At 46.1% G+C, this 13,875-nt stretch overlaps 1 protein-coding gene across 3 annotated transcripts in view; it reads left to right on the top strand.

Moving 5' to 3' along the window:
* The window catches only part of FOXO3 (forkhead box O3), a 117,875-nt gene extending 105,399 nt beyond the window's left edge, over positions 1–12,476 (top strand). For all 3 annotated transcript variants that reach the window (XM_070376506.1, XM_005909167.3, XM_005909169.3), the window contains one exon: positions 7,692–12,476. In XM_070376506.1, coding sequence (XP_070232607.1) covers positions 7,692–7,778 — 87 coding nt within the window. In that variant the 3' untranslated portion in view covers positions 7,779–12,476. The remainder of the gene's footprint in view (positions 1–7,691) is intronic.
* The last annotated feature ends 1,399 nt before the right edge of the window (positions 12,477–13,875 follow it).

Here is a 13,875-nt window from a genome sequence, read left to right as displayed (position 1 = left end):
CACTCGCTCCAAGCTCACTGTCCCTAGGGCTCTGCTCTGAAGAGACCTGCAGATTTAAAAAGCCTTCCCTGCAGCCCATCCCATGTTAAATAATGTCTGTGTGGTACAACAGAGAACCTATGAATCTGTAGCAGAAGGCTGTCTTTTTCATGGCTATGTGTCATTGAGTCAAGTCACTCCATTTCTCTGTTTGCTTGTCTGTGAAATGGGGCTAAAGTGGAAACCTACTCCACAGACGCTCTTGAAAGGACTACCTGTGAGATGACCTAATATCCTTTGGCAACATTTTTAAAAGTTCCTTGATGTTTATTGTTACTTAAAATGGCTCCAGAGGTTAATGCAAAATTAAGGAAACTCCCAAGCCAGTCTTAACACTGTTGGCACAAAGAGCAGTTACTTTCCTCGGTAAAATAGAATCGATCAGGTTTCTTTTCATTAAAAAGGTACAGCAATTTGCTGTTGTATGAAACCTTTGATGTCCCCTAGAAGTCCTACTTGCCAATTTAGGGGTCCCTGACAAAGGCTATTTTTTTCACTAGGAAGGACCTCCTGCCATCGGTAGATTAGGGAAGTTTTGTACATGGTACCCAAAGTGTTCCATTAGCATCTTTAAAGGACTGAGAAATCCTAGCTGTCTGGCTTCTGCTTTCTTTCCTTAGGGGGCCTGTCATACCTACTCTGTGCTGAGGGAGAGCCTCACCCTCCCATTCCCCGCTTCCTCGGAGTGGAGCCCCTTCCTGTCAGGTGGGAGCCTGGAAATCTGACCTTTCCCCTCCATGCCGGGCCACCTCAGCCACATAGAGAAATGAAGAGCTGGTCCAGCTCTCCTAGGACTTCTTGGAAGCAGAAAGATCACCACACAATAAACGGCATGATGCTGTCAGGGGCCTGGCCGTGGACCCCACCTTCCCAAGAGCTAGGGATTTACCCCCATTCTGGCTAACGTGACCCATTTTGGGGTTCAGGAAATATGGTCAGATGTGTCATTAAGATCTCCCAAATCTAAGGTCAGTGAAAACCCAGAGAAATCGGGCTGTTCTCCTCCAGGAGCTTTCTTCCCAGAGAAGCAGGACCAAGCCCAGAGCCGAAGCACTCCGCTGGGAGGGCTGCTGCCATGAGGCTGCAGGTGTTTTGTTCTCTTCCCAGTAACAAATGTGAACCCTACTCTAATTCTAGATTTCTGATTTTTTTAAACAACCTCTTTTCTTGCTAAAATCTATGATATTCATTTATTAAAGGATGAGAAATACTTAGTCATGAAGCCCTCAGAGCCTAATTCCAGTGTTTCTAAGGGTAAAACTTTGAACTGCAAAGTCCTGGTTTGATCCACAGTCTGTTCTCTCTCTGTGTCCATCTCCTTCCCTCCCCTTCCCTCTTTTCCTCTCCCCTCTTTTCCGCTCCCCTTTCGTCTCTCCTCTCTTTCTCTCTGATGAAACTAGCCTGGACTGTGACATTTTTTAAGTATTCATGTCTGTGTAGAGTGTTCAGTTTGACTCCTTAATGGAAATTAATGACCACGAAGAGGCCAGAAGTTCTGAGGTTGAACTTCGAATTTCCACTGGGCCTCTACTTGTGTACATGCCACTGTAATTAATTGTAACTTCCATTAGTCAATTGTATGTTCAGTAATGATTGGGAAGCAGTGGAGCCCTGTAATCAGAAAACATGGTGTGACTGACAGATCTGTTAGGAGGTGTCCACTAGTGGTGGTGGCCCTGTGGCCAGAATGCACTCCCACTGGCCCTGGTCATCTCAGGCTGTCCTGCTATTTGGGGTGGGGCACCAAGGTGGGCAGCTCCCGGCACGTACCACTGCAGTGCTGGTCAGGGGAGAGGAGGACCACCCAGGCCGCCCACTTTGTGGATCCACCTGACTCCTGGATCTGTCCTCCCACCAGACTGGCGCCCTCAGGACGGATGGGCCTTTGCCTCTTGTCCATCTTGGAGCCACCCTGGAGACCCTCCTTTGGGTTCCTCCTTCACTTCCTTCCTCTGCTGAACTGACGTGGGTGCTGCTTCTTGGCCACCATCTGTGTTACCTGCATGTCCTTGTCATGTCTTACAGGTGAATGAGGGGTTTGGACTATTTGTGAAACTAAAATAGCTGATTTTGTTCGGTCAGTTTCAGAGTCACTTTTGGAAAATTTTAGATTGTCTGCAAAATCCTGCATAGCTAAAGCAGGGAAAGAAGCCTTTGGAGACCCTACTGTTCGGTGCTCGGTGGCTGAAACCTTAGCTGGGCTGGAGCATCGCAGCTACTCTTGCCTCCAGCCCCAAGGGAGGTGCGGCATCCCAGCCCAGCAGGATAGCTGCATGCCGCCGCTTGTCCCCCCACCCCTCTGGCCAGTGAATGCGGTGAGGAGTCACACAGGATGGGTGACTCCTGTTTGCCCAGCAAACATAAACAGTGTGATGTTCAGGTCATGGTTTATGGGTCTAAGATTTCCTCCTGGACTACAGTTCCCTTTTGTTTCTAAATGGTGAATATCTTTAGCTGTGACAGCAATTTGAGAGCTAGAGTAGCATGACTCTTAATTCAGGGAGCTGGACTTAAGAGTGGGTGTAGTAGGATGGGAGAAGGTAAATTCTTTATTAAATGCTTACTATTTAAAATTTTACTATTATAAAAATTAAATTATTTGGATGTTAAAACTGTGCCTTGTATTGATCCTTAGGAAGTTTCATCTTGCAAGAAATGTGAGTTTTAGAAACTTAATCTAAGGTTCTAGGTCTTGTCCACAAGCAGTAGGTTCTGCTTGGATTCAGCAGAGATTTACTTTTAGCAGGTGTAGGTTTGAAATGCTTCATGGAAGCTGTAAGGCTTAAAAGAGCGATAAGTGTTTCAACTGGCAGAGGGAAGAGAGGGCTGTTTCAGGAGGACGTTCGTTCACTTATTCAGCCAGCAATTATTGTGCGCCTCTCCTCTGTTTCAGCTTTGCAGGCTGCTTGGGACATCAAGAAAATGTGTCCCTGCTGGAATGTACACTTCTCGTGGGTGAATACCACGTCTAAGACAGTGCTCTTGAGATAATGAGATGGTCCGTAAGTGGTTTGATTTGAAGGCTTTGCTCTGCTCTCAGTATACTGGGAATTCAATATGTGTGAAAAAGTAACCATTCCGGGCACTATATGATGCGGTGCCAGGTGTGGCTTAGGAGTTAAGCAGAGGACAGCCTGGGGCGGGTGGGGCTAGAGGATCTGTCTGGATGTTTGGATCGGGAGAGCAGGCCAGGCAAGGCACTGACCCTGGCGCATCGGATCAGGTGGCAAAGCTGGAATGAGGTCAGCAGAGCCAAACCCCCTAGGTCTCTGCCAGCCACAGCTTTGGAGTATTATATGGGCTGCCCTTTCTGGAAACCCGATTTTCCTTTAGGGAGGCTCCTCAACTGAGTATAGATTTGGCCAGAATTTCCATACCTGTTTTCTTTTCCCTCATAAACTATTCAGTGTCTAAAATGGCAAGTTGATAGCATTTGCCAAACGGTTTTTATAGCGCTGCACCTCCTATAATTCCCCTTCTCAGGCAGCTGTGGAGGGTGGTTCTCTTCAGCCAGCCTCACAGGCAGAGGGCTGCATTTTAATCAGCCAGGCCTCTGTGGTCCCTGAACACCACGTTGGTTTTCATGCGCTGCCCTCTTCCAACCCAGAAGAGACTAAGAAATTACCAAATTAAGCCAGAGTGCTATGCTTCAACACCATTAGGTGTTTTCTTGAGCTGCTTCGTAGTTGGGCCTTAAAGATGAGCTCCACAGGACTTGCTGACATTTCTACTCTCCAACATCGGACATGGCCACCTTACCAAGCCCTGCTGTTTCTCCTGGGGTGATACCATCAGAAGCCTTGGATGCTGTCATATGGTTGTGGCCTGTGATAGATTGGGTGTCCCTCAGACCCTCCTTGGGGGGAAGCAGAGATGGTGGCCAGCAGGCGTTTCTTTGCTCTCAGATAGAAGCATTCATCGGAGAAGGCAATGGCACCCCACTCCAGTACTCTTGCCTGGAAAATCCCATGGATGGAGGAGCCTGGAAGGCTGCAGTCCATGGGGTCGCTAAGAGTCGGACATGACTGAGCAACTTCGCTTTCACTTTTCACTTTCATGCATTGGAGAAGGAAATGGCAACCCACTCCAGTGTTCTTGCCTGGAGAATCCCAGGGACGGGGGAGCCTGGTGGCTGCCGTCTATGGGGTCACACAGAGTCGGACACGACTGAAGTGACTTAGCATAGCATAGCATAGAAGCATTCATTCTCTGAAACCCACACCTGTTCGCTGAAATCCACCTGAAGTTTCCCTGTCATTGAGCAAACATGGATTCATTTCTTTTCCATCCTAAATGTTCTACATGTAGTCCCTCACTCGCCTCAGGGGTTGCAAGTTTGGCTTAAATTATCTTTATGTTTAAAGAGTAAAGAAAGTGGTATTTCACTATAATTTTGTGTTTCAGGCAGACTTTCCGCCAAGCATCTTTTAATTTTGGCCAGGAAAGCGTGGCTAACCTGCGTGGATTTGCAGATGGGAGAGTTTTGTCCCTGTGGTTCTTTTTCCTTCCCTGTCATATTTGGAATTGGGGCCCTGTTCTTCTTTCTGCCAGGAAGATAAAAACACTGCTGAGAAATCCGGATTTGTCACAGTGGAGTTAGTTGTGGGAGGACAGCAGCAGGAACAGTTTATGTTTTATTCCCAGATTAAAGTTGATGGGGGTTATGTTTTGTGTACAGTTTTTTGGAGGCGTGGCCCTTTCTTAGAACATCATGTGATTTAGTGGTGACAATTAGTTAGAAACTTGTCTTCCCTACAGATGCCAAGGTTATAGAGGGACTTACTCTCACCAGAGACCAGATGACAGCATCCACAGATATTTTTAGAAGGGGCCTCATCATCTGGTTTCCCTATTTCATTTTCTTTGCATCAACAGCCTGATTTCAAACTTAGTCTTGGGCAGGGAGGGAGAGGGCGGAGATTTTCTCCCTGTTAATGAAAGTCCTGGATGGGACAGGACAGCGTCTTCCTATTTATTGTTAGTTGGCCCACTGCCTAGAAACTGCAAAGTGATGGCTGTAATCCCCTTCAGCTGTAGGCTTCCTTTTCCTTCCTGAAGTTTTGCCTAATCTAATGTGGTTTTAGACTCATAAGGCCATCCACAAACACATAAACCTCATAGTTAACTGAAGCATCTCACTTTAAAGAATGTAAGACTAGTGAGAGCACCATTCAAACGCAGGGAATTTGTGTCCAAACCAAGTATCGTTAAATCCGGTTATTTACTGTGCTCCTTTCATTTTTCCAGTCAGTCATTTTTCCAGATGGTGTCAGATAAACATGTGTAAACATCGAGCCACCAGAGAGAGGTTAAAAAATCTTAAGGCGGGGGCCTTAGAGAGGCTGCTTTCCTTGTGATGAATTGTAATTGTAAGGTCTTCCTCGTGAATACTGATCCTAGCGTTCCTCTTAGAAGGGTGATTGCATTTCCTTTCTGTGTTCACGGTATTTTACAAACTGTTTGCCTTCTACCACAGAGGAACAAGTTGCCTTTCCATCCTGTGGAGTCGGGGCTTCTCTGCTCAGTTTGTCCTTCGTGAGGGCCGCCTCTCAGCCTGGGCCTGGCCTCTGCCAGTTGAACTTCCAGGCTCAGGCTGTTTGCTCTGCGACCTCAGGGGTGTGTCAGGACAGAGTGCCACGAGGGGCCCCAGGCCCATTCTGCAAAGAAGGAAAGCGGGCAGGTCGATGCCCTCTTTTGCTTTGAACGATGCCACGTTACGGGCTTATAGGTGCCTCCTGCCTTCTTCCCTCCTGTGTTGATCCGGTGCCAGCATCAGAGCGAGTTGCGTGCTCTGCCGCTGTACTTGGGGAATGAAATGTGTCAACTCCCCAGCATGCACTGGTGTCTGTGGCTGAGTAATTAACACCAGAGGGAATGGGGGGATGGGGTTTGGGCTAGGAAATACTTCACAGCTCCTCTCTTGGCACTTGCAGTAAGTCAGGGTCCAGACTTGGGGACCAGAGTCCCCTGATGACTGACTGCATAGTGATCTTAGATGGTGGTTTGTTAAGTGTTATTGTGAAGGGAAGAATGAAATCCCCTTAAAGAACCATATCCGCACCCTGTCTGTTCGGGCCTCAGGGGTCCCAGGTGGAGCCACTAGAACAGCACCGGTTCCAGCAGGCTAAATGTCTCACGGGTGCTGATACCCGTCAGACCTTTCCTCCCTTTGAAGTCAGCAAGCTGTTATTTTATAGTCCAGGATAATATTATCTAGTATCCTTACAGAGCAGAGAATACCTCCAAAAAAGCCATCAGCCAGGGAAACAATACTTGGGGAAGGGGTGGAAAGAAGGGGCCTTTTCCTGCTTTATCATCTCTGCCTCTCATAAACAACCCAAGCTCTTCTTTTTGGAGCTGTAGCAAGGGTAGCTATGACTGTGGGTGTGTAATGTCACAAATACTAAGCCCTGCTGTCTTTCTGAGGGGTAGTGAAAAGGAAGATTGCCAAGCAGTCCAGTCAAGAGAGAGAAGCAGATGTAAATAACGTATGTGTATGAGTAAGAGAGGGGGGAGCTTATTGATGCATTTTTCATTACTTGTTCACCTTATCTGGTGAGACGATCCAGAGTTCATGTTACTTCCCTCGCACCTTTCTATCCATTTCTTGGCCTAGAGCCTTTTTTTTTTTTAAACCATGACAGCTGACACTGTCTCCGTAAACAAGTGGTCTTGAGGCCTGTCACATCAGTTCATTTAGCTACATCTCTTGAGTGTGTGGATAAATATATATGTGTGTGTCTGTATAATAAGTTTATTTTTTAATTCTCTGACTTTTCCTGGCTTGGTGGTCATATGATGTCTGATAAGACTTGTGTAAATTCAGATGCTTTGAGAGGACTTACGATTTGAAGATTTCTTGGAGGCATAATAATAATGCCAACAGTAATGTTGTTATTCATTGTTAAAAGGGTATTCTTTGGGAGGTTTTTTTGAGCCATTTGTGTGTGATATAATTTTATTTCCTCTGTAGATTTTTAATATATAAAGCAAAGTCTACTTAGGCAAGACAAAGTCTACTTCCCAAGACAGTCTACTTAGAGATTGCTTGTTTTTTTGGTGAGGGAAGTCAAGATTACCCCTGGCCATCTGTGCAGACTGATGAAGCATCTGTGGAAAGTGGCCATTTCCTCCTCTGGTGTTGGGCTATCAATGGAAAGGGTGGTAAGCAAGTTATTTAGTCCACAGAGCCAGCGGGGGAGAACTAGAGAAGCATAACTGGTCTGTTTGGGGTGACCAGCTTCTCTGGTTTATAGCATGAAAGTCCTATGTCCCAGGAAGCCCTTCAGTCCAAAAATCTGGAGTAAAACCCCATCCGCAGCCCGGCCGTCCCTAACTTGGAAGGGCCCGCTGAGACACAGCAGGTTTACCTGGCTTCGTTAACCTCCCCAGGTGAATGGCCCCATTTCCTCTAGGCATTTGAACTTGAGAGCATTTTGTTATCAAGCACAGGAGTAAGGTAAGTAATCTTCAGGCTTTGTCCTTAGGTTTTCAGACCTTTGAATCTAGTGCAGCAAAACAGCCTGACTTGGAGCACCCCAGCCCAGCAGTGGGTGAGGAGACCGGGAGGCTCAGGAGGTGTGACCCAGAGGGCCTGCTGCTGCTGTTTGAATGTCCTTAACCATCTCTGGTTTTCTTCTCTCCTCCTATAGACCCTCAAACTGACGCAAGACCTACCGAGAAAACCCTTTGCCAAATCTGCTCTCAGCAAGTGGACAGTGATACCGTTTACAGCTTAACACCTTTGTGAGCCCGCGCGTTTCCCACCCCAGCAGAGACTGTTATCGGCCCCTTCCCCTGGGTGAAGCACTTACCCTCGCACAGAACTCTCTCTATAATGTATGCAAAACCTTCCTTGTACGGGGTGACAGCCACCTGCCAGCGAAGGACAGCACCTGCCAGCACCGCCCACCCCGTTCAGAGCACACCGTCAGCCGGCGGGCCATCCTGTGGTGTTTTAATAGCACGATGGTTTATGGGATGTGTTAAGCGTTGTTTTGTGTTCGTTTTCCTTTGACTTTCAGTTTCTCACATGCATTGACTTGGAGTCTTTTTATGTTAAAGTGTTAACCATCCTTCCCCTGGCACATTTACAAACAGAAAATGTACCAGCTATTGCGCTGGCTTTGGGTGTCACAAACGTCCAAGCCTGTAGAACTCCCCAAACTAACATATTACGTAAACTAGAGGAGGTTTTTCTGTCTTCTCTACTTTGGTAGAAAACTATTCTTTTCTTAAAAAAAAAAAAGTCAACAGTGGCACGAGTGTTCGCTGTGCGCAGCGGCCCAGGACAGAGCCCTGCATCTGCAAACTGAAGGGTGCCCAGCGTCTGCCCCCGAGTGCTGGTCCTGAGTCAGGGCGGTCGGGCGACAGTACCCTGGCCCTGGCCTGCAGTTGCCAGATGGGTCTGGCCTGCGGTCTCCCGTCAGTATCCTCAGCTCACGCAGTCACAGTGATCATACGCTGGTTAGAAATTAGGATCTCTTCAAGAAGAAATCTGCTCAGCTCTTCACTCATTGCCAAAGGCCACTAATGGATTTAGTTTTAAGGAGAAAAGAAAAGGAAAAAAAAAAAACGTAGTCTTGTTTTGCTTTGCAGAAGTGAACTTACAGGTAAACATTAAGCCTGCAGTGAGAAATGTGTGGAAAGTACAAACCCGAGTCACTCTTTTTTCTAAATGCACACCCTTGATTACTTTTAGCCTTGCTCTGTATAATCTGATCTAGTAGACGTGTATGAAGGAGAGGCAATAGCATACAAACTGATTCTTTTTTTTAATATAAATAAGCTTAGGTTGTAATTATACAAGTGACTCAATGGAAGTACAAGATAGGGCCGTTTTGACCTCCCTCCTCCCACTTTTCCTGCTTGTATGGATTTCATTTTTTTCTTTTCAAAAAGTTATGGTGCTGTATAGGTGCTTTCTGTTTAACCCAGAAAGTGTGATTATATTAGTTGCCCTCTTTGGTAGACAGAGTAGTTGGGAACATCTTTGGTACATATGAAACTGGGACAATGAAGCTCTGATTGGCACAGCATATGCATACTTCTCCAAAAAGGTATATGAAGACTCTTTTTTTGCATACAAAGCATTAGGCATACAAATGTATAAATATTTTATCATGTACAGTTACAAAAACGGAACATTCTGCATGGATGTTAGGAATCCAGGCTCGTACGTAGTTCAGCCCAGACCTCCCTGCATGAGTTCTCGCAGACACTTGCACCATGCAGTGGGCGCTGACTCCCCCACCAACTCAGACATGCCACCCGACCACCTGCACCCGCCACCAGCCACCAGGGGCCCCCTTGCGCATCTTTGCTTCCTGATTCCTCTGGGGGTGACGGTGGTGGTGATAACAGCTCCTAGCATAATGAAAGTTCCATTTGGTGTTGTCACTTGTCTCTCCCGCCTCGCTTAGGTTGTCATGTTTGAGTGATGGCCCCGTTGATTTCACCCTGCCTTTTACTGAATCTGTAAATTGTTGTGCAGTTTGTGGTTATAGTAGACCTGTAGCCTATTGCCTTTTCTGAACTGCTCCAAGTTTATAATCTTCATTTTGAAAGTATGTATAATTTTTGAAAATATGTATTCTATTCACGCAATCTGCTTCTCAGTGAGACAGACTTTTGCTTACCATATTCCTCTGTAGTAAGGCTAGCCCCCTCCTCGAGTCTTTGGTGGTCTGCTGTTCATGAGGACTGTCCATTGTCCGTGAGAGGGGGCTGCTCTCTGGGTTCCTAAGTGATGCTGCCCTCGGTGGAGACACAGTTTGGTCAGGGACGGGAGGGACCAGGGGGTATCGGATTCAGGAGAGAATCCGAAGTGCTTCCAACACAAGGGCCCTGAGACTTTCTCTCCTGAGCTCAGAGAAACAAGAAAACTAACAAAATAGCTATTTGCCTTTGCAGTTTTCTAGACCGTGGAAACTACTTTGGGAGTAGAAAGGCAACCCTCAAATGTGTTTCAACTTTAAAATGTTGAATTCCTTTCAGACCTGTGGCATCTCATTTATTCTCCCCCTGCCCCAATGTTTGTTAGATTTCAGGCAGAATGTCTTATAAAATGTCCTAGAACCAGATTATAATTTAATTGAAAACAGCTGAGGGAGGGATGGAGAAGGGGTGTGAGAGCAAGACAGCCATGGAACAGATCAGGAAAATGGAGAGGGAGGGGGGGCTTTGAATCTTTTCTTTACTTTTTATTTTTTAAAAAGTAACTCAGCATCTACATGTAGAGTATCATGGACAACTGAGATCAGGGCAAAGTCAGGTGCCAGCATCAGTCTAGAAAGGGTCAGGCAAGAATGGAATAGTTAGGCTTGTCCAGGATCACACAGCCTCGCTCTCACCCTTGGCCACTCACCTGGAGGCCAGGATCCCTTAGACTAACCAGGTCCTGCCACAGTCAGACGAGGCAGGGTAGAGGTGCCATCTTCTGTTAAGACCCTGCTTTCAGGAAGGGCCACTAGTGGCCACCATGTGAAGTTTTGAGTCTCACAGGAAGTTTTCTGACCTGGAGCGTCTCAGTGGAATACTCAGTAGCCTCCGGGGGTCTGGCAGTCATAATGTTTGCTTCCTGATGCAAACTCTCAGTCTACCCTCAGCCTCTCATTAAGCTGCTCTAGGGAGCCTTCCACTTTTTGATGGGAAATTTAGAAAGAAGAGTAACAATGTTGAAAACATGACCTGAACTCTGGGGTTCTGTTGTTACCTTCAGGGTTCCAGAACCAGAAACCTTTTACCAAAGTTAGAAAAGAGCTTTATCACAAGCCTTCCCTGTCCTGGCATGAGGCCACCAGACTCAAGAGTATCCTATTAACTGTGAATGAATCTGAGGTCAGTTCCCTTTATTGCAGAAACACATTCTTCGAAGGTTTCAGAAGTTCGTCTTTGCTGTTAGCTGGTGGAGCGTGTACACACGTGTACCGGTGGACTGTGGGGGGGCCAGGGCTTGGTGTTGGGTTTCAGCCCTGTGTGTGTCGCTTCCCCACTCTGAGAAGACCTCATGGCCCACTACTCAGGACAGGTATGCCCAGTCTCAGGGTGTCATTTCAGGCAGCTTCTGAACCTGTTAAAGATGGAGGGGAGTCTATCTCATGAACCCCAACTTAAAGAATAAGGAATATTAGAATCTCTTGGAAAGCCCATGTTTTTTTGTGCTGATGCCAAGGGCTGGTGAAGGAAAATAAGTTACCTTTTCTCTCTCAAAGCAGAAACAAAATCCTGACAGGTCCGAACTGTGATTTCCTCTTGGTGTATTTGGGAAACGTTGATTATGTATAACGTATTTTTTTAAATTAAGAAAAGCAAAAATTTTTTGTAGAAATTCAGTCGCTGGCAAAGAGGTACAAACAGCCAGCCTCTCCTGGAGACCAGGGGTGGCAGGGTGCAGCAAGGGGAGAGAGCAGTCCTTGTGAAATCCCGTCTGTCAGAGCCCAGGGACTGAGAAGAGTGCAGCTGGCCCCGAGTACACACGGGCTCCACATCCTCAGAGTCAGCCAGCCGCGGGTCCGGAGGGCCAGTTGTACTGCCTTTTTATATAAGGGACTTGGGCATTCGCGGATGTAGGCGGGGGGATGGAGTCCTGCAACCAGTCCCCCACGGATACCGGGGGTGACTGTGTATTATATTTGACCTAGATCTTTAGTGGGTAACATTTTATGCAGTTTGAATGAATAAAAATATTTTCCTTTTGTTTAGTTTTATTTGTATGTATTTTACTTTGATGAATGATTGGTTCCGAGGCCTCTGCCACACTCCAGAAATACTTGTGCGGCTGCTTTAAAAAAAAAAAAAAGCTGTGTGTCTGGTCACTTATTTCTCTAAAATTATCTCATTGCCTGGCAATCAATCTTCTCTCAATATACTTGTCCTAGCACATTATGTACACAGGAAATGTAAACAGATGTGAAGGAGGACCAGAAAAAAAAAAAGTTGATAATAAAGAAAAATGTATGTTTTGGCTTCACATGTTTAACATTTTTTTTTTTTAAGAAAAAAGTTGCATGAATGGAAAAAAAATCTGTATACAGTATCTGTAAAACTGTCTTATCTGTTTCAATTTCTTGCTCATACCCCATACAAACTAGAACTCAGTGTGGTGCATGGCTGTATTCAAACACCTAAGAGTCATGCAGTTGATCCTTTGGTTTGAAGCACCTCATCCTTTCTTTCAAAGCGAACACTATCATATTGCATTCTTACTGAGGATTTTGTCTGTCCATATGTTACCATGAAATATCTCTACCACCTTTTGTCTCAAGAATCAAAACCAGTTTGATTTGGGAATCTTCTCCTTTCCAAGTGAAATAGAGATGCAGTACTTAACTTTCCTTGGTGTTTGTAGATATTGCCTTGTGTATTCCATTTAAAACCGTAATCTAGTTTGTAAAAGCAATGGTGACGCATGTAAATAAAGCATCAATGACACTCTACCTTACTCCAAGAGATTGTTTGTTGTCCCTCGCCGTCTCTTTAACCTGAGAAGTGAAATGGCTGGATTTATCTCAAGGTCTCCCTGTGGGAGAGGCACAGAGCAAAGAGACTGTCCTGAGATCTCTAAACTAAATGAATCCTGTGGACTTTTTCTCTGACCCACTTTGACCTCCATAGGCGACCAGACACTTTGATAAAGCAGATTCATGGCATTGTGCATGGTCGTGGAGAGCCACTTTCAGCCTGCCGAGTCAGTTCACCCTGGGGGAGCTTCTGTGCAGGTAGTGGGATTTGGACTCTGCGCCCTGCATGGGTATCAGAGGTTTTGACCCTACGGGGGTCATGCTCTCAGGAGTCCAGCAGATGAACACTGGTCGTGGGTCATCACTGTGGCCTCCTACACAGCAAACAGCGTTTAGGCTGCTGGTGGCCATAGCATAAATGTTTCCTCGGGGCTATGTTCAGGGGAACTCCACCCTGCTGTAAAACTATTCTCAGTAGCCCATGTTGTGGATTTTCCTATTAATAAACGTCATAAAAATCATTCAGCTTTTGGGTTCAAAGTCCTAAGCAACTTGATGGACTCCATTGAGGTCAAGTAGGTAAGAAAGATTTTAAAGTTTGCCTTTGGGATAAGTTCTGTGTTGGTGGAGAGACATGCTTCCGTAAGTCTGTCCTTACCATTTTTTAAATTTCCTGTAAAGGTAAAAACCTCACCATCTTCTAGGACCAAAGCCAACTAAAAGATACTTCATTTGAGATTGCTTTCCAGTTTTGATCCTGTCTCTCAAAAGATTAAAGATGGAAATCCAAAACCAGCTATCACTAGGTTCTCAAGAGTTCCCCCAAGCCAAGTAAAAATTCAACTAAAATTAATTGAAGTTAAATCAACAACACTAAGTCAATGTCAAGCGTGCCAGGGGGCCAGACTGTGATGGACATCAAGACAACCGGGACCTGGGCCTTGGCTTCTGTGAGTTTATATTCCAAGGTATCATCTGTCTGTTCCCCTGTGAGGAATAAAGAGCTTACTGCCGCCAGCTCGCCTTGCTTTCAGCTTCTTGTTTAGAAAAAGAAGAATTTGTAATGGTTAATCTCACTAACGATTGACAGATTTGATCTCAAAATGTTTGAGGAGTGAGGGCAAACTTCTAATCCCACACACGTGACACGCATCAGCCAAGCCACTCACGTCACAGCTGGAACACAGGTCAGAGATGGAGGAAGGTAGAGTTCATAGCCAGGACTTACCTGCCATACGTTCCCTGACCTTGGCCCTCGACCACTCCCCTGGGACTTGGGAAAAAAGGAGATGGCTGTGGTGCCCTGGGTGCCTCTCAGCTCAGCTTGTGGTGGGCATGCTCAGGGGAGTGTGCTTGAAGAACGGAGGTGGAGAGA

Source organism: Bos mutus, chromosome 9 (assembly GCF_027580195.1).
Source record: "Bos mutus isolate GX-2022 chromosome 9, NWIPB_WYAK_1.1, whole genome shotgun sequence".
Classification (NCBI taxonomy): Eukaryota; Metazoa; Chordata; class Mammalia; order Artiodactyla; family Bovidae; genus Bos; species Bos mutus.
The sequence above is the reverse complement of the archived record's forward strand: the minus strand, read 5'-3'. Positions and strand labels throughout refer to the sequence as shown.